This window comes from Solanum lycopersicum, chromosome 12 (genome assembly GCF_036512215.1).
Source record: "Solanum lycopersicum chromosome 12, SLM_r2.1".
Taxonomy (NCBI): Eukaryota; Viridiplantae; Streptophyta; class Magnoliopsida; order Solanales; family Solanaceae; genus Solanum; species Solanum lycopersicum.
Window position 1 is genome coordinate 65,526,708 of NC_090811.1, and position 24,723 is coordinate 65,551,430.

Sequence of the window (24,723 nt, forward strand, 5' to 3'; positions counted from 1 at the left end):
CATAAATCCATCGTCATATTCTTTTGGTGCGATAAATCTATCGTCTTACCCAGAGGCTCAACCTCAAACCTTCAAAATATTATAATTTTATCACTTTTGATGATCATCAATATGATCATACATTATAATTACACACAAAATTGAGATTATTGATTTATTATAATCAACATTAGTAGTTAATAAATATAGCTTAATAGATCACATACCTCATATAAAGGTGGAAAACATACCTTTCACTTAATTGTGTTTATTCAATTATTAAAATAAATTAAGGAATTCTCTTTCCAATCGATTAAAATTAAACGTATAAAAAGTCAACAAATCTCTTTAAATACTTACTTTAGATGGTACCTCCAGATCTATCACACAAATAATTATAACATAAAGATAAATCATACCTTGAAGATATAAGAATCTTATTGCATAACTTATGCACTTTTTTCGTCTTCTTCATAATTCTTTAAGAATAGAACAATCGTGCTGATAACGTGTTATGAAACTATATGAAATTAGAAGAAGAAGAAAGTACGGAGAAGAGAAAAGACTCTTATTTCTCTTGAAGTATATTCAGGATTCATTGATCTTTCATCAATCTTCTTTACAATGAAGGAAAACTCTTTATTTATAGGGAAAACCTTACTTGGTCCCCAAGTAGGACTCCTAACCATATCCTACAAGGACTCCACATAATTACACATTTACTATAACACAAATTGTTTATAACAATAAGTTATTTTTTAAAATTTAAAATTTTAATTTTATCATCGCCACATAAATATCTAAAGATTATTTGAGAGTACAAATATTTTTTCAAAAAGTCAAATCAAACGCTATCACGTAACATGAGACGAATGAAATAATAGTATTTATGGCCAAATTGATCCTTTTTCAACGAAATTAAGTCAAATATAAGCTAAATATGTACTACTCATTATTACAAAGACTAAGAGGACCAAAAGGGGGGAAAAAAGAAGAAAAGAAGAATAAATAATTCTAATAATTTTTCTAGTCATCATAGTTCCACCCATTACATTAGAAGAAAAATAGGAATTTACCAATTAATAAGATCGCAATGGAATGATAAAGTAATTTTTCAATTTTAACTAGAGGTTTTAATATGATTCGATTGAATATGAAGTTGACGAGTATTAAATTTTTTTATATAGAATGAAAAAGGAAATAAGGAATGAATGATTTAAATATTTTAAAACAAATGTGTGGATTTATTAAAAATGAAAATAAGTAAAATCTTCCCTATTTTAATATTTTCCTTTATCCTTTATACAAGAATCCTCAAATCTATTTAGAATCAGTACTTTTGTCGGAAGCAATAATCACATATAAACTACAAAGTCAATGTTTTTTTTAGGTACAAATTATTTAAAGGAGTATATAAAGGATTGTCATAAATAATTTCAAAATGTAGAATTTGTCAAGATGTGCATTGTGCCATGAGGTATTAGTAATGTACTTGTATAGTTGTATTATATAAATAGTTTAAATATATTCTTAAATTATATTTCGACTTAAATATATTCTTACCGTCAAATTATAGGATCAAAAATATCTTTCTCATTAACAGAATCGGTTAAACGTCACTTAGATGTCATGTGGATGTCACATGGTATGCCACCAAAGCCAATAGAATTCCACTCATGCCTCGTAGACTACCCCTAATTTCTTTCAATTTTCTCCATTTTCCGTAGAATTTAGAAACGATTTCGTTGAAGACATAAAACCCCTTTTCCTCGTTTCCCCATTTCTTTAGAACGATTTCACAAAATACATAAGTTATAAAGGAAAGGGGTTCTAACAAGTCCTATGTTATTCAGTGAAATCGTTTATAAATTCTAAGGAAAATAGAGAAAATTGGAGAAACTAGGGGTAAGTTTATTTTCTACGTGACCTAAGTGGAACTCTATTGGTTTATGTGGCTCCACATGGCATCCAAGTGGCGTTTAACAGATCTTGTTAATGAGAAGGATATTTTTGACTCTTTAGTTATACGAAAAGGGTATATTTGAGCCAAAATATAGTTCAAGGGTATATTGAGCTATTTCAAATAGTTTAAGGGTATTTCTGAACCTCTTTCGATTATATTGTAATTGTATGATTTGAATGTCCAAGTGACGTTTAACAGACCCTGTTAATGAGAAGGGTATTTTTGACCCTATAATTTGAGGAAAAGAATATATTTGAACCGAAATATCGTTCAAGGGTATATTTAAGCTATTTCGAATAATTCAAAAATATTTTTAAACCTTTTCCAATTATATTGTAATTATATGGTTTAAATATCTTTTTCTTATACGATTATCTTTATAATAAATGTTACATAACTTTAGATCGAAAGAAGTATATGTGACGTTTTAGGCTAGTTGGATTAAAATGCGTTTTGCTTAAGTTTATTAGTGTCTGTACTAGTACAAGCAGTATACTAATTTCATTACATTATTGTTTTATAAAACTTCTATATTATTTTCACGATTTTATTAGTTTATTTTTTGAATTTAATATATTTGAACTGAAGCTTTTTTCGAAAATAATTTATTTATCTCTATGAAATTATGATAAAATCTACATATATTTAATCCTCTACGAACTATCACCTAATAAAATTTTATTGATTTGTTAAAATTGTTGTTATAGAATTTGTGTACATTAAATTATATTCAAATTATTTTGTTCATCTTTAGCTTGACTCTCTGACACAAAATTTACTTTTAATTGACCTTTAAATATTTGACTTTTATAACATTACTCTCCTTTTGCTAAATAAATTGTGTGGCCCTTGATAAATTGTATACCACCTTTTATCTTTATCCAATTGACCAAATCTATTCTACTCTCTCAGTCATATTTGACATTTTCAAATCTTTTAAAAAGTTAATTATTTTATTCGATTTAAATTATTTATTTGATTTTAATTTGATATAACCTTAAAAAAATAATTTCTTTTAAAAATATTACAATTTAAATTAAAAATATGCAAAATGTATCCAAAATGCTTATAAAATTTAATTTTCTGATTTTAAATATGACATTAAAAAATAAATTCCACACGGCTAACCAAAAAAAATTATTTTGAATGAACTTAAAAGGAAAGGCCAAAAAATAAATTAAAATGAAGGAAATATCATTTGGATTTGATGCAAAGTGAAGAAAAAGAAATAAATGTGTTAATACTTTTAAAATTTGTGGTTTAAATGCAATTTTTACGTAGTTATGAATTATTTTATTAAGAATGAAAAAACAAAGTTAAATTCTTTTTAATTATAGAAAAATAACATTTATTTTGAGTCAACTAAAAAAGAAATGTGGGTCAAATAATATAAGACATAAGAAGTAATTAAAAAGATAATTATACCAATAAATTTTATTTATTATTTGATATAAATTAAATAGTAGTTTTCCTTTCAACTTGTCATCTCTGCATAACCCTATTTATCACAGTAAAAGTTAAGATAAAAAAAATATTATTCTATTTTAATTTTATAAATGACAAGTATATTAAATCAGTAAATTATGACAAGTAAAATGAATCAGACATAGTTATATATATGACACGTTTTTATTTTTAATTTGCGATGAAATCAGATATACTTTAGTAATGAATAAATTATTTCATATACACAGTAAAATAACTTATTCAAAAATTATTAATCTCGAAATAATTTCTTTACACCAAAGCAACCCCAAGTGTTGTTTTGTATCACAATAATTATTTATTTTATTTTATTTTGTAAAACCAAACGTGCTATATATATATATATTGTGAGGAGTAGGAGTTTTTCAAAAAACTACCTAGCTACGCTTCCTACTTGACAACTACACATTATTGATATACATTTTATATACATGGCTCACAATGACTTCTCAATTAAATCATCATCATTTTCTATCCACAACTTAACCTAACTTCATTATTTTTATTCATACCAAACACCCCCTTTTCAATATATTCACAATTTTCTTTTGATCTTGTCATTGGCCATGAGGCCAAGAATGTTATTTCCAACTTCAAACCAAACTACAAATTGCCATAATATTTGTGACTCAACATGTCCTTATGGTTGCTATCCATACCCTAATATAAACTTTTACATCCCACCACCACCACCAACAATCGAATCGAACAACAAAGTTGTTCAGAACATTTTACCTTATATTATTATATCCATCGCGTTATTTGTTAGCTTGTTCCTACTCCTTACCTACTACATAATCATTGTAAGAAATTGCTCGAATTGGAATCGTAGAAGAACGAGAGGAGAAGGCGATAACGATGAGTCGATTATTCATCATCCAATTTGGTACATCGATACTATAGGGATTGAAGTTTCTTTTGTCAATTTGATCACAATTTTCAAGTACAAAACAGGGGATGGTTTAGTTGATGGAACAGAGTGCGCTGTTTGTTTGAATGAATTTCAAGATGACGAATCACTTAAGTTGTTACCTAAATGTAATCATGCATTTCACATCGATTGTATCGATACGTGGCTTAGATCACACGTTAATTGCCCATTGTGTCGTGCTCCAATCATCTCCAACACTGTTGCTGCACCCGTGGGATCATCAATAATCGCTCCCATATCGAGTACTAATGATGATATTGGTTCAATTGTAGAAACGAACAACAACAGTGAGGCTAGAGAAGGGGAATTTCAAGAAAACACGAATGTAGAGAACGATGATAACGATGATGATGATGAAACATCGAAAAAAGAGGATGAAATATTACAAAAAATGCGAAGGTCCGTATCTATGGGTTCTTCAATTGCTACAAAAAAGTGTGTTGAGACAAAAACAAATGAGGGAACAAGTTCAAATTCAAGAATCCAAAGGGTTATGGACAGTGCTTCTTCAATGAAAAGATCATTTTCTTATGGTGGGAGGTCCTTTTTTCCGAAAAGCAAGAGAAACGAGGCTCTAATATGAAATCCGAACAAACTAAAAAAAGAAAAGAAAAAAAGATGAGAGACATGGGCTTTATTGTAATTGATGCAAGGACTAAAGTCTTACTGAGACTTGCACTTTGTTGTATATGTATGAGAAAAAGTTTAGTTTATAAATTAAATATTTTGTGGCTATATACATCGTTGTAAAAGTGGTATGTATATAACCTTCTCGATTAACAAATAAAGTACATATATGTTTATCATCTAAAAAATGAGGCATATTTACTTTTTCGTGAATCAGACTTGAGTTTAAGAAAAAAATTGTTAATATTGAGTATGTCTAAATGTTATCCATTCACGAATAAGGATTATGAGAGAATTATAAATACTCTTTCATTTTGATCATAAATATTAGGTTCGAGTCCATTTTAATACGAAGTCGAAAAAAATTACTAAATAAATTTACCCTACCCAGCTCCTCTCCCCCTTGGCCCAAGTATTTGGGTGGCACAAGAGATTCCAGCAAGGCACCCTATTAATTAATTGGAAATTAGATATCTAATTAGCACATTGCAACATGCTCATTAATATCTACGTAATTAATCTTTGTTTTGGAAAATATCTTGAATTTTATTTTATTTTATTAAGTTTATTAAAAGTAGTATAGTAAGCTGAGATAACAAACATTAAGGACTCGTTTAATTGTTGGATAAGAAATAAATTATTTATGTATTAAGTTTTTTTATATAATTTATATGACGTTTGATAGATAGATAAATAACAAATTATTCATATATAAAATGAATAAAATGCTTGATTGGTAATCAAAAAATCTGTAAAACTAATATATTGATAAATTATGAAAAAATTATATATTATATTATTGTATATGGAATAAAAAATACATTGAATTATGTAATATGTCAATTTGATTAACGTAGACTTGACAATCCCCTATTCTAGACGTGTTCTCCTAAAAATAACTAGATTAGGTAGACTTCATAAAGACAATTAAATGTGTGTAAATATATCTTCTAGGCTAGCTAGGTTTCATTAAGATGACAAGTGAGGTTTTCGGTTCTTCAGTTTCATTCTTTTGAATTTTGATTTGATTTTTGAAAAGTTCGATTCATTTAGTTCGATTTCTTAATTTTTGGAATGGGCTATTGGCTTACGACTTGATTTGAAATTTACGGGCACGAGACTTTGAATTCGAGTATGAAATTTGAATAATGATTATTAAACTTCTGTACTATCGAAGAATCAAATACATAATTTCAAGGTCCATTAAACCTAAACATTTAGAAAAATTATATAGAAACTGAATTATAATACTGAAAATTGAAGAATGAAATAAATTCAGTTCGATCTAAGTTTTCAATATTTATATCCACCCTTGAGTGAAAGGATTTGGACTTTGGACTACATCTATCTAGAATTTCAAATCAATTTGCCACACACTAGAATTATTTTATGTCAAGATAATTTAATCATTCTCCTTGAGACTATGAAAGGTAGTAATTATAAATTTATAATGATTAAGAAGGTAGTAGTAAACTAATAAAAATGATTAAAAAGAAAGAAAAGATGATACATATAGAAATTAAATAAACAAAAGCTATTATATTGAGAAAAAATAATTAGTTTGAACTTGAAGTAGCCTCCTCTTCTTGAATTCTACCCAATAATTGGTTAACAGCATGAGAGATTTCTTCTATTGTTGTCAATTGGCACCCTTCCTCTAGCTGTTCCAAATTTTCATCCATATTTCACACAATATATATGAATTAGAAATATATATGAAACATTTGATTTGTAAATGAAAAAGAATTTATATATATATATATATATATACTCTACAGGTGACATTACTATTTATCATGTCAAGATGGAATTTCGTTTTTTTTTTAAAGTGATCAAAAGCAAAGAATTTTTTTTTATAAAAAGTTAGGGACAAGTAATATTAACATCAAAAATTTGGACATTTCATGCATTTTGCACCTAATAGAGAAATTTTGACAATCATATCATTTACAAGAGATATTTGACTTGTAACACCAGTAAGTATTAAAAAAAATTACACTATGACATCACACCAAATATATTTTTAGATAAATTTGAAAAGAAGATAAGTTATTTACTTTAACTAGTAAGAGTAATATTGTAGTGTTAAAAATCTTGAAAGTTGAGTTAAATTCAAAAAAGACTACAACTATTTGTCCATAAAAAGTGGGATTAATGACCTAAAAAAGTTAGGCTTATGTATCTTATTCTAATTTCATCGTGACTCTCATGATGACATTATTTTAATTTGATATAAACACAGAATGCGAGTATATAAGTACAAAATATAATAGGGAGAGATACAAAAATAATAATAACAAACCTTAGCACTTATGGAGCAAAGAACAATTTGGTTATGAATAGTAGTGACATTAAGGTGAAGAATTGTAAGCCACAAGCATTGAAGGCCAACTACTATGTTCATGAGTTGTTTTGGTCTTCTCTTTGTGAGTATTTGAGGTTGACATGACCCTCTACTTAATTCACTTGAACAATTCGACTATTTTGGGAAGGAGAAGAAATCAGTGAAAAATGACGATAATAATATATTATTTTTTTCGATATGAGAAATTAATATTTTTTTTGGCTCGTAGAGTTTGGAGATTATGCTCTAGCTCTTTTACAAAGTTTATGGCTCCTCCAATTATTGATGCTTGGTCTGCCTGACATTAATAAAGATTTCTCTTTAATTAATTTCATCATAACTAAATAAACTATATAACAGGATAAATCCCTAGAAATACGAAAATATTATTAAAGAATTGGATGATGTCTTTGTTGAATTTAATTAGAAAATGAAGTTATTTTAGATTGAAATTGAAACTGTGTTTAGAGATAAAAAAATATTGTTTAACTTAAAATCCAACTCAAAGCAATATTAGTATTTTACTAGTACTTCAAATTTGATGGCCAAATTAGACTTGAATGTAATTGATATTCCTAGTAATTACATAGCTTAATTTGACCAAGTAATTACTCTAATCAACTTGAAAATAGGTGTAATTTTATTTTTAAGAAACAAAGAGAAACTTCATTAAAAAAATAGTAATTGAATATACATTTTTTATTTTTAAAGGTCAAATTCATATAAGACGATCGATTGAAATAACTTTTATTAAAAAAAAAAGGAGAAGAAGAAAACGAACCCTTTGAACATGTGAAGATGAGATCAAAGATTGAAGGAGAGTAAGATAATTATTCATTTGTTTTCGTTGATTTCGCTTCATAGCTATATGTATCATTCTTTCATCTTTATTTTCCTTTTCTTCGTGCAACATCTTAAAGAATTTGAATTTGGTGATGAACTCTTCAAAAATAGCATATTATTACTATCCTCCTCAATAATATTGCAATCTCCTAATTTCACTTGATTTTGCATCATTGAATAATTACAAGATGAAGTGTACTCATAATTGTTGTCAAGAATGGAACTTTCTTGCATTTCATAGCCATAAAATTCTTTACAAACATAGCCATTATATTGTTCTTGAGGGTAATGCCATGATTCTAATTTTTTTTATTTACCTTTTTCTCCCTAACATATGTTAGAAATTAAAGGCCAAGAAAGTGAGAGAAAATAATTGGAGAAGAGAGAGAAGTTAAGAGAGCTCTTGAATTTGCACATTAAACTTTTGTGGCTTTTGTAGTAGTATATGAGTTCAAAGCAAGCAAATAAAACTTGGGATTATAAGAATTCTTTACACAAATAATATAACAACGTACAACAACCTATTCAGCGTAATTCAATGATGCTAATGCAGTCTCAGTTTTACCTTGTGAAAGTGAAGAGTTCAATAGACACTTAGCTTAAATAATTAAAACATAATAAATCAAGCATAAAAATGAAAATCAATACGATAGTAAAGTACGTAGTCATGCTGAACATAATGAAAAAGAAAATAGTAAAAAAACATATAATACGATAATCAAAGCAATTAAAAATTCTTTACAATAATTTGTTGTGGGACCTAAGGTAGACTAACATAAATGAGCACAAGACAAATGCCACAATTAATAATTAATTAGTGAAAATGGAATTCAGACAAGGTCACCGGGTAATCCTGAAATTATCAAGTACACACATGAGTTGAAAACAAAATTAATCAACTATTACTAGGATTAATTAATTTTTAACATTTAGATTATATTAATAAATTAGCTTTGCAAATATGACATTTATTTGGTTTTTGTTCTTCTTGAGCTATGTTGATTCATTTTCTTTTCCAAAATAAATGACATAATAATAAAAAGAAAAATCCAAAATATTATATATTCCAATAGGCATATACTTTTGAATGTATCATTAAAATATCAGTTTAATATATTCGATGAGGGACTTATTTAATTGAATACTTTATCAAGAAGACGATAAATAGAGATAATGCAACTTAATTAACTCTTATTAATATTTTAATGCTATAGGTACGATTCCTTTTAGATTTTTCAAGACAAATTAAGCGATATGTACACACTTTAACAAAACTCATCAACAAGTTATGTGAAGCGGTAAAGTTTTCTTTATTTTTATTTATAGGTGGTCTTGAGTTTAAGTTTTTCGAGGGTATGAATCGTCTGTTTGGATGATTTTATCATCAAATTATCAAATTTATAAGGAATATTTATGAATTAACTGGTTATTTAATAGCTTAATAAGAAACAAGTTATTCATATATTAATTTTTATATAACTTATATGATGTTTGATGGATAAAAATGAAATAAGTTATTTGTATATAAAATTTATGTGATGTTTGGTTGACAATTTAGCAATCTAATACATATATAAGTTTTCATAAATCTATGTATTATTCTATGCAAATCTAGAAGGTGGTAACATTATCTCTACATAATTAATATCGACATACAATAATATATAATTTACTCACAACCAAGCTATGCAATATTAATACCTATGTAACTCTCAACAAATCTTTAAATTGACTAATCAAAGTTTTTTTTTCCCCCTTCATTTGATATCTAAAAGTCTTGGTCAAAGAGGTCTATAAATATTAAATAAATAAACAATATAATGTACATAAGACGGTTTGGCCGAGTGGTCTAAGGCGCCAGATTTAGGCTCTGGTCCGAAAGGGCGTGGGTTCAAATCCCACAGCCGTCAATTTTTTCCTTTTTTAAATTTTGTATTATAACAAATTATATTAGATTTTGTATTTAAATTTATTTAAAGTAGAACCTATATATATTCGTCAATTTTTTCCTTTTTTTAATTTTGTATTATAACGAATTATATTAGATTTTGTATTTAAATTTGTTTAAAGTAGAACCTATATATATTTGAACATTATTACTTTTTATTTGTATCCTTTTTTAAAGTTTGTATTATAACAAATTAGATGGTGAAAAAAAAAGTATTATGACAATTAGATTAAATTTTGTGTTTAAATTTGTTTAAAGCAGAATCTATATATATTTAAACATATATTACTTACTTTTTATTTGTATCGTTTAAATTTTATTTATAACAAATTAGAGTTAAATTTTGTATTAAAATTTTTTAAAGTAGAACCTATATATATTTGAACATATATTACTTTTTGTTTGTATCGTTCAAATTTTATGAGATGTCCCCCAAGGGACTATTAGCTTCTATTTGTTCATTACACTTCTATATAGTTATCAAGTAATCGAACTAGTTAGCTCGTTTTACTTATAGTAAATATAACGTAAAATTAATTAAAATCAATACAAATTAACTCAGACACCATCTATGATTATTAAAAGAATTTGAGAAGCAAAAATGACTCTTGAGACTCAGTAAGGTCCAAAGGATTAACATCTAAACAATCTTTTTGCCCTTATTATATATCTTTGTTCTAATCAAATTTAATTTTGATTTGAGAATTCTATCAATAGAGCTATTAATTACAATTAATATAAACTTAGGTTTTGTCATTAGAGGTGTGAACACTAAACCCTATTTTCATTATGTTTCTCCCCTTGTCTTTGTCAATTAAATCTTGAATTAGTATTATATTAAACATGTCCTTGTAATTACAACTCATCATCTAACAAAGCACCAAAATTACCCCTATTTTAGGCAATTTAATTAAATACTAGTAGCATGTTTTATTAGCGCAAAGCATGGTTAGAGGCAGAAAATTGTATTTATTTCTTTAAGATTATGGGAATTTAACTATAATTCTTAATTTATACTATTACTACTTTGTTTCGAGTTTGCACTTCTGTTAAGAAATAATGTTTGATACGAGTATTTTATGATGATATTTAGTTTTAAGTCTTGAAAAATATACAATTTGATGAATACATAATTTATGTGAAGGATAAAATGTGAAAAAGAAAACGGTTTTCTTTTTATGTGCTAAAATTGGTAAGTATTCCCTTCGTTTACTTTTTAACTTGTTCAATTTGAAAAATTAAGAAATAATTTATCATTTACAATATGATCACTGAAACATTCTTTGATTTCTTTGAAAATATAAAATTTGAAGAATACATAATTTATGTGAAGGATAGAAGACGAAGAAAAAAAATATTTTTCTCTTTATGTGCTAAAATTGGCAAGTACTTTCTCCGTACTTTTAACTTGTAATTCAGTTTGAAAAATCAAGAAATAATTTATCATTTACTATATGATCACTGAAACATTCTGTGATTTATTTGAAACATCATCAACTTCCACTAAATGCACAGACGAAAAGCAAGATAAAATAACCATACGTTTTATTTCTATCTTATACTTTATATATATCTCACGTCAAACGACTTTTTAGTGACGGACAATAGCTGCAGTACAAGAGCATGTGGGCTCTTGGCTAGGCCTTGTAAACATAAGCCCAAAAAGCAACTGGACCTTTATCAATTGGCCATCTAAAACAAGAATTTACAAGGGGTCTTTAATTTTGTTTCTTAAATTAGTGGTGTTTAATTAATTTTTTACTCACAACACTTTAAGTTATATAAAAAAAAGTGTTAACATATACTTTGACACTAGAAAAACAAAACAAAAGATCGTATGATACAAGGCAACAAAAATTCACATGACATAAACTTAGTCTCAGAATCGATTAAGTTATGCCTTTTAATTCTCTAAACTTTTGTCAAATAGAATATCAAGGATACATATATTTTATTGAATATTGAAAGTACATATTCTAATGAATTATCAACACTTCTTTGCAAGAAAACCAAAAAAATAATGGACGTAAAAGCAACTTCTAGATCATGAGTAGAGTTACTATTATGAAGTCATGTGAGTTCGATTGAAGCTTGATTAATTAGATTTTGATGAATATAGAGGGTGAAAATTACGAAGGCTCATTATTATGGAGTTTTTGTTGCTTCAGGTAATTTTAGATATATAAATCAACTTTAGAAATATAGATTGTTGATAGCTGTAACTCGTTCAAACTGCTACAAGAAATTGATAATTGATGAAAAGACGACCTCGTTCATCTTTGATTGTGTGTTTTAAATTACGTATACATTGTTTATACATTTTATATATGGTTATTCATAACATACACATTACCCATACAATGTATATATACGTACAAACGCGTTTTAAGTTGTATATATACTGTATAACAATAGATAAAAGTATACATATATTGCTCCAAAAAAAAATGTGATGATTTCATTCACATGGTCCTATTTGACCAGCACAACGTGTCTTTGTTCACGTTAGTAGTGAATTAGTGACTAACACAATCCCACTACTTTTAGTTGTGTTATATATATCTCAAGAAAAAACATTTTTGAAGATCAAGTGTTTGAAGAAAACTAGAGATGGAGACATTAATAATATGATAATAATGAAAAAAGAAACACTCTTTGTATATGATACAATTGGTGTCATTTTCTCAATATACAAAAATCAACTAGTTGATCTTCTAATTTTGCACTCAAATATTGAAATGCAAACTTGTTATATAATGAGTAGACGAGACCTAAGATGATATTGATCGAAATTTAAAACATTTAATCTGATAATCATCATAAATTGAATCTCTAGTAACAAGCAGTACTCTTTCTGACGGTGTTTGTCCTTCTTATTTAAACTTGTGACTTCTTTCATAAGAGACAAATATTCTTTTTGAAAAGACTCTAATTACTTCTCTCTTTTTTAACTATTGTACTTTTAACTATATAGTATTAAAAAATTTGATGTGCTTTTATTACTTGATTAAATCGACCCTAAATTTTACTTTAGTCCCATTCTCAACTTTAATTTGTTTATTCAATTGAGGGTCAATTTTGATCTTAGAGATCCATGTGATTGTGATTGAACATCACTTTAAACTCAATTGATTACGATGTGGAATAAAAATTAGCTAATAATCATTAAAATAATTAGTAGTATCAAATGAAATATTCACTCAATTGTTTGACCTTTTATTCAACCCTAGAGAATGGATTATAAATTTTAGAAAATTCATTGAGTTGATAAAAAATATTTTAAAGCACAGTTCATTATAGTATTATATTATAATCCTGTAGAAAGAGTCTAAGCTTCAAGTTGAAAGGTATTATAATCTTCACAAATAGCCATTTTAAGGCGGAGCTAGAAATTCATATTTCATAATTAAAAAAAAACCTACTAAAATGTCATATAGAGCAATTTTTAAACCCCTTTGCAACTAAATTAGGATTTCCACTATGCTTAGTAATAGATATAGATCAAATTAAAAATAATAATAATATATTTATCCTATTTATACGGTATAATTTTGTGACTAAGAATTGAACCCCTCGTGACTTCGTCAATGCTCACCATACTCCATTTTAGGTATCAACTTATTTGAAATATATATATTTATTGGGATTGGGGTTGTTCATGAGTTTCTACGTAATAATTGATCTTTTTATAGACATCGAAATTTTATAGTAATCTACAAAATATGTTTTATTTCAATTAGGGTTTTTGAGACTATTCTATCCTAAATCTTAATTCTTGCCTATATAAAGGTAATATATTCAATTAAAAATGCATCTCGGATATCTGATAAATTCTTGGATATTCACAAAGATATCATGAAGACAACAAATATTGTCTTTTTCAAAGAAGTCTCGAATTTTCATAAGCTCATACTAATAAAGATCGAAATCTCGAATATTTTGCAAGGTCATGAAATATTCACAAAGATCAATTGAGATCAAATTGAATCTCAAGGAGGTTCATATTATCCTATTTCAAAAATAACGTCATATTATATATATATATATATATATATATACATATGTATATAGTCCTTGAATCACAGAAAAATCTTAAGAGTTAAGGCAGGAAAAAATTTGTACCCGCACTATTCCATATTGTTTTATCAATAAATTTCTTGTTTCTTCAGATTTTATTTATAATTAATTAATTTTTCATATATTTAAAATTTATTCGAAAACCTTTCTTATGAGTGTGATTTAACACAATCTCAATTCTCACGAATATTATTGATCTACCATACAAGTTGTAATTGCTTCAACTCACAAACTGGATTAAACATAGGATGATAACAAAGTTTCAACCAAAAGTAAATATAAAAACATTAAAATCTAATTAATCTCCAAAGAAAAAATTAAGTATTATATTTCCAGTATACATGTCATTAGTGATAGATGACAGAGTAGTTGACAGATAGTTACATAATTCCTAAACTAATTAATGTATTAAAATTTCATTCATAATAAATTAAAAAATTGGAACAACTAATATCTCACGAATTTTTACATATAATATCCATTATATTTATTGAATGGGAGACGTGGCATTTTTTTTCCTAATGAGACGTGACGTTTATTCATTAATTAAATTAGAGTCTAACCTCTATTTGTATAAATTGTGTTGAACTAACTATGTGTTCAATAATATTCACTAACTTAATAATATTCACTAACTTTTATTCATATCATATATCGTAAATTCTTAATGATAATATACCACACAAACACAAATTAAAATTAATCATATTTAACAAAGAGATAAATCATGTAGTTGATGAACAAACAAGATTTGTTAAACACTTAACTTCTTCTTATATATAAATCTCAATATTAAATATTTCTATATTCAATTTTCCAATTTTGTTTTACATAAATAAATATATGTGGAATTGACAGCAGCACTACAATATTTGGTTGGCTTAAAATAAAAGGCAAACCCACATTTTAATAATAACGATCTGTCAAATGTTATGACCTTCTCCTAGGAACTTTATTTTTCTAGATAATATATGATTACAGTTCGATTTAATTTATGTGATATTATTTAATTGTAATTTATAATAAATCTTAAATATTTATATAGTTATAAATCGTTTCATCATGAAAAAAATAATTTTTTTAATTTTATAAAAAAGTAATTATTATTTTTGAAAATATTAAAACATAATGTTGTGTAAATTGAGACATATAATTAATTCTAGTCGAACAGCAATTTCTTATCTAAAAAATTAGGTGACACAACATTGAGTACCACTAAATTAGTCCTAAAATGTATATGTTGACTTTTTGGTCCTTTAAAAACTTCAAACAAGTTCATCATAGGTTTACCCAACCCATTAATATAATTGTCAACAAAATATCAATTTGCTAACCTCAATCATATACTATCCGAATTATAATATCCAAAATATTTAGCTTTATTTTTCATACCCTCGAAGGTCGTTTCGTCGTTGATTAGAATTATATAAATATTTTAAAAGTACGAGAATATAATTATTTGAATTTACGTAACACCACTTGATTAAGTATTAAAAAGAAATATAATTGTGAAAAAATTTATGTATTATATTATATAATAATTAATTATAAAAAGCTTAATTATTCACGTATCAATTGTTTCACTTTTTATCTTACATAAAACAAAGTATTGCGTAGATTCCCTTATAGTATGAGTTAAACATCATATTAATTGTATACATAGATAACTTCTCTCCTAATCAATTACCAAACATAGTATTTATTATTTATGGAAGATTTAATATTTAGAGTGAATTATTATAAATATCCCTAAACTTGGCGTTAATAATTAGTTTTATCTTTTACAATTGACAACTTTAAAAATATCAATGACTAACTAAAATTTAAATACACCCATGATCTTGCAACATGAGTAAAATATATATATCTCCATAAATTATCGTTAAGTTTAATGGTGTTTTCAACACTTCTCTCAGTTTTTTGTTAAGAATCTTATGCTTCTACAAAAATTTGAGATCATTTAATAAAGTATATTATATTTAATTAGCTAAGTAGAAAGATATTTTTAAACCATCAATAATTTAGAAATAAAATTAATAATACATATTAAGTTTAGAGATATTTTTGATATTAACGTGTCTAGTCTCCAAAGTCAACTTTATCTATTTTTCCATGGGCGGCTACTTGTAATATATTTATAACAAGTCATAGATTCTTCATCCCCACACTCTGAAATTTCAAAAAGAAACAATGGCATTCCTTTTTTATACTCTGTTCGATATTTATAATGAAATTAGATTATTTTTAAAATATAAATATTATATAAGTTTTTTAGGACACTAATTCTAATAAAATATTTTTCGTGATTCAAACATTACAAAAATCTCAGTTATCCTATTACATATCCCGTCCTCCCTTTCAACAATATTAATTTGTAAGTAACGTAAAATAACCTATGATATTTTGTCTTTGTATATATGCATCTATATTTCCCCTTTTCTTATCATACATTCAAAATTCTTCCCTCTCACTTTTTCTCTTCCTCAAGCAATTCCACTTGAAGTTCCTTTTTTTCCTATTATCATCAACCATCACTATTTCTCTATTTTTTCGAGGAAAATGAAGCGTAAGACGAATACATTTTATTTCGTCTTATGCTTTTTTTGCATAGTAGCAGAAGCTGGTACAATCTTAGACACACCATCAATATCTCCAACAACGTTAACACACTCGATAGACCCGTCAAATGTTCAAATTAGCCCAACGTTAGCGGTAATACTTGCTTGTCTTGTATTAATCCTATTCGCCGGTGTCTTCATATATATGCGTCGTATGAGCCCCGATTCCTTCGATCATTCATTAGGTTTTCATTTTCTACGAAATCGTTCTCCTATCTCTCGAGGGCTCGATCCTGAGATCATTAAAACATTTCCAGTGTTCATCTATTCAGATGTCAAATCATTAAATTTAGGCAAATCCATCTTAGAATGCGCGGTTTGTCTCAACGAATTCGAAGAGGAAGAAACTCTCCGTCTCTTACCAAATTGTCATCATGTTTTTCACCCCGAATGTATCGATGCTTGGCTCGCCTTCCGAACCACTTGCCCCGTCTGCCGAACCAATCTCAAAACCAAACCAATCAACCAAACCAATCCTCAACATGTAAATTCAGTTACTGACACTGTCATTGATATCCACACGACAAGTCATTGTGGACCCCAGGGTCCACGAGAGGTAAATAATGCATCGCCTAATAATATTTCGAATTTTAGTAATGCAAAAAGGAAAACTACTGATTTTATTAGCATTGCAAGAAAATCATCAACACCTAGACGAACGAATATATCGCGTATGTTTAATCGATCACACTCAACGGGTCATTCGTTGATTCAACCGGGTCAAAATTGCGAGAGGTTTACGCTAAAATTACCGGAGGATGCACGTAAAAGATTGATGGAGTTAAGCTTGAGTAGAGCTTATAACAATGGTGAAGTTTTATCTCTAGAGAGGAGTTCATCGAAAGGGTACCGGTTCGAACCGGGAAATGGGCGGTTCAAGTTTTTATCGACTCCGAATTTGTTATCGAATAAACCCGGTTCGTCAAAGGAGGAGAAAAGTGAAAAAGAACCGAAGAATCTGTTGAAGTCCGTTAAGTCGCCGTTAAGTTTGTTATGTTTGACGGAAAAGGAGGAAACGGGAGAAAGATCTTTTACTTATTTAAGATCTAATCCTTCAAGTTAGATAAATTTACATATTTCTTTTTTAATTTTTACATAAAGATTCTTTATCATAAAAAAAAAGTAATATATTGTATATAGTGATTGATTGGATAGTTAATAGGAAATTATGGCGAATAACAAAAATAAATAGAGGAAAACGATTTTTTTGTTTTTAATTTGGTGTGAGCTCGATTAATTAGAGTTCACATAGTTATATCTCTTAATGTCTTACTCGAAATTCGAAGAAAAAAGCTCCTTCTTAAAAAATTTTCTATAATTAAAATTCGAATGAACTGAGGTTACGGATTAAGAAAGGTGCACCACCTCCTTTATGATGCAATTTCCTAGATATTTTGTATGTCAAAACAAAATTCTTTCATGTATAATTTTTTTTTAAAAATAAAATCTTCAAAAATTAGAATGTTTCATAGTTGAAGTGTCATCATGTAAAATTGCCTACCCAATGCTCTCTTGCAATCATCAATTTCAAAAAATAAGGTAAATTTTGGTATATCGCTATCATTTTGTCTTTTATTAAAAATATCATTGCCTTATTTGTATTTATGAAACATAATAGTAATAGTTTGTATTTGTGCACAAACGAAATATATTATATTGGTACATTTAATACATATTAATTTCTTTGCCTAAATGTATTAACGTGTGTATATATATGTTAATTAACCCTACATTCTCGTTTTACTATGGTTTTCTTAAACTATCATGCACTATTTCGGATAAATAAAGAATATTAATTTGTTGGTCACATAATTTTTCTATTCTTTTACTACTTACAAATTAATTAACTTTAACACTTACACTTAGGTCAAGTGGTACGACCACTAATTCAGATTTTTTTTTTTGTCTAGACTAAATATTTCATTAAAAGATTTAAAGCATGTCTGAATTGATTCATTTAAAGTGTTTTGAGTTAAAATAAATTGTTAAGAACTATTGAAGTATTCGAATAAATTAAAGAAAAATGCTTATTATAAACATTTGAATTTAAGTTAAAATGATTAAAATAAATAAAAAAATCATTAGTTGGAATATTAATTTATAAATTAAAAACCAAAAGCATATTCAAAGGCTTCATCAAATTATTTCTTTAATCTACTAGGTCCAGTATATATGCTCTCATAAATTATTGAAATATATATCTACTTTGCTTCATTAGTGGAAGAATCATCATGACATTAGGGGCCAACTATATATATCTTTATCTTAGATTCATCCTCTCCTTTGACATTAAGCACTTCACCTTTTCTAATTATTTTTTATTAGAGGCGTAAAATATGAGTTCAATTATAGATAATTTTCGTTTAATTTGTTCATAATTTTAAAGGTTGTGTTTAAAATAATTTGAATTGAGTTTAATTTCAATTCATTCAAGTCATAACACATATTAAGAGAATATTTAATTGAACCCAATTTAATCTTCACTTTCAATCCGTTTTAAGACTCTTTATTTGTTGTGTAATGTATATTTCTATATTGAAGGTATGAATAACTATCTATTTTATATCTTTTAGGATTGAACAACTTTCACATATAGCAAACACAAAATTCATATTTGTATGTTATAGTAAAGTTTATATAATTGTGCTCCATAACAAACATAAATATGTATATTTTGCTATACGTATACAAAAAAAAACAGTTGTATAATTCGTTTACATATACAAAGAAACCAATTGCATAATTCGCTATACATATACAAAAGAAAACAGTTATGTACAAATCGATTGTATAATTTATGTGTCTATAAAATGAGAAAGAGAGAAGACAAAAGAAAATTGGGCAGAGGAATATTTGTATACTATATAATTATAAGTGGATATATGTATTTGCACATGTATATACAATTTCTCTCGTTTTATACAAACAGAAACACAATTTATACATTTCATTTCTGTTTGTATAAGCGATAGATGCGAGGGTGGAGAGTGAGATCTGGGAGAAGGGAGAGAGTGAAACGAAAATATATGTATGTATACAATTTTTCTCGCTTTATACAAATATAAACACATTTTATACGTATGCATTTGTATAAAAGCGAGAGATGGAGCGAGAGAGGGAGAGTGGCGAGCGAGAGTTTGAGGGAGAAAGGTGACTGACAAACAGTTTGCTAAAGGGCACAATTAAATCAAAGTGTGGTTATAGCATTTAATTTGATTTATTAGTTTATCATTATATACAATTTTCCCTTTATGATATCAAGACTCAAACTCATGTTTAAGCCCAACCCATTTTAGCCCAAAATAAACTTGGGTGGGTCATTGACCCAACCCAATATCTATTTCAATCCATTTTAATATCTATAATTTCAAGGAAAAATTAGTAAACTAGTCAAAATAAATAAAAATTTATGTGTCCCAATTTCCTTTCTAATTTATCTCTCTTTTTTAATTAATTCTATATATCCTTTTTTTTAAAAAAAAATTATTCTCTCTCATATTTATCTTTTCAAATTGTTAATTCTCTCTCCCATTTAATTTTTTTTTTCTCTCTTATGGTTATCTTTTCTGATTTTCCTCCAACATTCAAGTTGCAAATATTTTTTTGCCATATATTTTGGTTGTTTTTTTAATCCAAAATTGAATCAACAAGAATCCCTTTGATTAAGGTATCTCTAATCTTTATCCTATTTTCAGATTTCTTTTCTAATTTTATTTTTGTTTAAATCTTAAAAAAATGTTGTTTGTATTTTTCAATTTCCGTTATGATTTACTCTCCAATGGCTGAATTCAAGAGGCTTTCTAGAGGTATTCATCTTAATCAACCAATTTCTGGTGATTTTTCATCCTTTAATTTATTTATTACTTAACAAATAGTGTATAATGTATGATCCGCTGCTAAAATGAGGGAAGAAAGAGGGTAAGAACATTTACAAGACTCATTGATGTGCAAAACCTTCCTCAAATTCAGAACGCAAATGTAAAATCTTTGTCTACTCGTGAGGATCTTGAAAAAGACGACGAAGATCGCGAACAATTTTCTCTTAGTTTGTTTTGTATTTATAGTTCTTTTTTAGAATTTGGTATGCTTTCTTAATTTGTATTCAAATCACTATGTATACTATCAATATTTGTATTTATTAAAAATTTCATGTTGTATGGTTTATGAATCTTGTATTTGTCCCTAATTTGTATTCATCCAAATGTATGTCAACTAGTTATGTATTTTATTTATAAGAAGAACAACTTTCTATTAATTTATTTGTATTCGAATACAAATACAAATAATAGACATATTAGAATGAATACGACTTAGAAAAGGAAACAAGATTTTGAAAAGAAAAATAAATACACCGTGAAAAATATATACGAATACAAATGTATTTCTTAAATAGCTACATTTTATTTGACATACATATTGGAATGAATACAAACTAATAAAGGTATGTCAACTGAATTTGATATTTTTTTCTAATTTGTATTTATTCTAAATGTATTTCAACTAGTTATGTATTTTATTTAAGAATGAGTACACCAAATATTTAATTATTTCTTTTCAATTTTATATTTCATTCACTTTTTCATCATACTAATTTTTTGTATTTTATATATTATTATACAGAATTCTAAATAAAAACTAGAATAAATAGAAATACAAATAAAATACATATTGAAATGAATACATATAGGATTTTTGAAGAAAAAAATAACTATATAGGGAAAAAATATATAAAAATACAAATATATTTCTTAAATGACTATATAGATAAATTCGGCATACCTATTGGAATGAATACAAACTAATAAAAAACTATAATAAATATAAGAATATATTGTGGAATGAATATAATTTTAAAAAAGGTAAAAATTCTGGAGAAAAAAAAATTTAAATTTTATTTGAAAATATAACTTATGAGAAAATTAAGGATGCTTGCCTTTTTTTGAAATATTCCCCCCTTAATTTTCTCCTTTTTGTTATTAAATAATTATATTCTTTAAATAAAAATAAATAATAAAAACATACATAACAAACTAAAATGACATTTTTACTAAATATTGAAGTTGTTGCTAATGAGTCCTCTTAAATGCTAAAATATTGATATTTTGAAAAATTTCCCTAATTTCAATCCAATGTGCCCATTTGACACTTATATTTTTTTTTTATTTTCCACTTAGTGTTGGAGCTATTATTAGAGTCCTGATTAAATCTGGATCACTCATTGTAGGATCCACTCATGGGTGACACTTTCAACATAATTTTCTCAAAACCAAAGGATAGTCGCCGAGACATTTGGTTAAAGATGGAGCAGTCCCACCCCTGCACCATAATTGATATCGGTACCTTAGCTTTTCTAATTTTACTGCAATTAGTGATAATTATCGTCCAACTTATGGTTTGCTATTCCAGTAAAGACGATATAAGAATCTAAATTTAATGTTCAAATAAAATTTTAACTTTTATATCAATCTGATTTCATATCGTATGTTTAAATGATCCTAAGGGTCACAATTTATTTGTTTTGTTTCTTTTTTGTGTAGGGTAATATTCTCAACATTTCCAATATAAACAAAACCCCGTGATAGAGCTATTTGCCCTCTAATTATATGCATCTCTCTCAAAAATTTCTTTTCCTCCGGTTCACATAACTCTGGCATATCAAGTACTTCAAGTTAGATTAGTTTAAATTTGTAACCCTTTGTTTATTCGAAATTTTAGCATTTTTTTAGTTAGCTGGTTAAAAAATATTGAGTAAATTTCAGGTTTAGCAAACATAAAAATAATATTTGTATGTTAAAGTTATAGTTTGCATAATTTGCTCTATGGAGCATCAAATTTGTATAAGTCGCTAGCAGACCTCTCGTTTGTATTAAAGCACAACAATTGTATACGCATATCGGTTAAATAATTGTATATATATAATAACTATGCATATGTATTAATGATTGTGTTTGCATTATGCATAAAATTTGAATTTGTATACAATTAAATCGAAATAAAAACATTTCTATATCAAATCTCTCTCTCTCGCTTTAAACAACAGAAATTATACATTGTAATTTGTACAATTTGTGTTTATATAAAACGAGAAAGAGAGAAAGACAAAAGAGGACATATTAGGAAGACTTGTATTTGTATAATTATAAGTGTATAGGGCGAATATATATGTATTTGTATTTGTATATACAGTTTTCTCTCATTTTATACAAACACAAATACAATATATACATTTGTGTTTGTATAAAGTGAGAGAGGCGAGAGAGAGTGGCGAACGAGATTCTCTAGGGAGGGAGAGGTGAATGACAAATATCTGTTATACATTACAACTAAATAGAACTGTAATTATAATATTTAATTTGAATTAATACTTTGTTATTTTCCAAAAATATTTCACCCACCTAGCTGTAATAGTAATATCTTTTATTCTCTATGTACCACCAATGTATGATAAGTATAGAACAATATGTACGAAAATATACAAATTATGCATGAATTATAGATGATTATTATGCATAACTACATTTATCATGCAAATAAATTATATTTTAAGAATTTTTTTTATATATATACACACTTGGAATCCTATTAACTAATAGACATAAATGGTAAATTCACTATACAAATTAATATTTTCTTAATAGGTGTATGAAGTAAAAATATAACAAGTAAAAAAGGGACAAAATGAGTAATTTATTAAGTTAAAGTTAAAAGTCATAAGCAGATGATATCCTATTTTAATTTTTGACTTATTTTAAAACTTTTTTGGCAAAAAAATAGGTGCTTATAAACATTTTATAACTTTTTCAAACACCTCCAAAATTTAAAAAAAAAAAAACACCTAAAAATGCTAAATTACTGACATTAAATCAGAAAATTGAGTCCAACAAAATGGCCTCAAAATAAAGAAGAGCTAAGGTGGTTTAAATACATGAGCTGGCCCATCTAGCTTAGGCCCATTCCTAACATCCCCTTGAAGCTGGAAGCCCTAAAAGGGTCAGAATTTTAAATACTCTTTAGTTTTTTTATCTCATGTATCCTGTATAATAACACGCATCGTTAATGTCGTTCCGAGCCAAAATCCAGCTTGGAAAGTAACAACGTGTTGCTCTATGTCAAAGAATTTAGTAAACATCAAGGGAAAAGGGTCAAAAATGTCCTTAAACTATATGAAAGAAACAAAAATGTCCTCTGTTTAAAGTTTGGTTAAAATGCCCTTACCTTCAATACTTTGGCTCAAAAATGTCCTTAAGCTATACGAAGAGGAACAAAAATGTCCTCCTTTTGTTGTTTGGTCCAAAAAATATCCTTGTCGACTTTGGTCCAAAAATGTGGTTATTGTTATTTAATGGGTAAAAAATGCTCACTATTTAAAATAAATATATTATTATTTTCTTTTTAACATATTCTTTTTCTAATACTATGTTTTAAAAAGAAATTAGCAAATGTTAATCCTATTTCAATTCAGAAAAAAAGAAAATACTTCTTATTTTATTATTATTATTTTTTATCGTTATATAAATATTAATTAATGGTGAATATAATATAATTTTATATATGTGAAATATATTATATGTCGTTTATTTAGTTTTAATTGATAAAATGAGATTAAGAAGACAAAAAATATTTTTTACATTTTTATTTGTTAAAGTGACTTTAGAAGAAATAAAAAAAAAATAGTGTTCTTTAATAATATTTAATTAGAAAGAAAATGTGTTTAAAAAGAAAAAAAATATTTATTCTTAAAAAAGTATTGTTAACCCATTTTGTAACTATAAGGGCATTTCTAGATCAAAATATTGACTACAAGAACATTTTTAAGCTAAAGTATTGACGGTAAGGACATTTTTTATCTAAACTATAAACGAAGGACATTTTTATTCCTTTCACATAGTTTAAGGACATTTCTTACTC

General features: G+C 26.6%; 2 protein-coding genes, 1 long non-coding RNA gene and 1 other non-coding gene across 4 annotated transcripts; 3 read left to right on the forward strand and 1 right to left on the reverse strand.

Annotated features, from left to right (window-relative positions):
• The first annotated feature begins 3,574 nt into the window (after positions 1-3,574).
• Positions 3,575-5,093, forward strand: LOC101247705 (RING-H2 finger protein ATL54). The gene has a single exon (XM_004252665.5). The coding sequence runs from the start codon at positions 3,994-3,996 to the stop codon at positions 4,939-4,941; it is 948 nt and encodes a 315-aa protein (XP_004252713.1). The 5' UTR covers positions 3,575-3,993; the 3' UTR covers positions 4,942-5,093.
• Positions 5,094-6,404: 1,311 nt separating this feature from the next.
• Positions 6,405-8,625, reverse strand: LOC104645196 (uncharacterized). The gene is made up of 3 exons (XR_739053.4): positions 8,111-8,625; positions 7,288-7,627; positions 6,405-6,646 (listed from the first exon to the last, which is right to left on the reverse strand). It is a non-coding gene; the product is annotated as an uncharacterized lncRNA (long non-coding RNA).
• A 1,377-nt stretch (positions 8,626-10,002) lies between these two features.
• TRNAL-UAG (transfer RNA leucine (anticodon UAG)) lies at positions 10,003-10,082 on the forward strand. The gene has a single exon. It is a non-coding gene; the product is annotated as a tRNA-Leu (tRNA).
• A 6,356-nt stretch (positions 10,083-16,438) lies between these two features.
• Positions 16,439-18,032, forward strand: LOC101250098 (E3 ubiquitin-protein ligase ATL6-like). Its single transcript, XM_004252756.5, has one exon. It carries the CDS (start codon positions 16,757-16,759, stop codon positions 17,876-17,878), a length of 1,122 nt encoding a protein of 373 aa, XP_004252804.2. The 5' UTR covers positions 16,439-16,756; the 3' UTR covers positions 17,879-18,032.
• Positions 18,033-24,723: the final 6,691 nt, after the last annotated feature.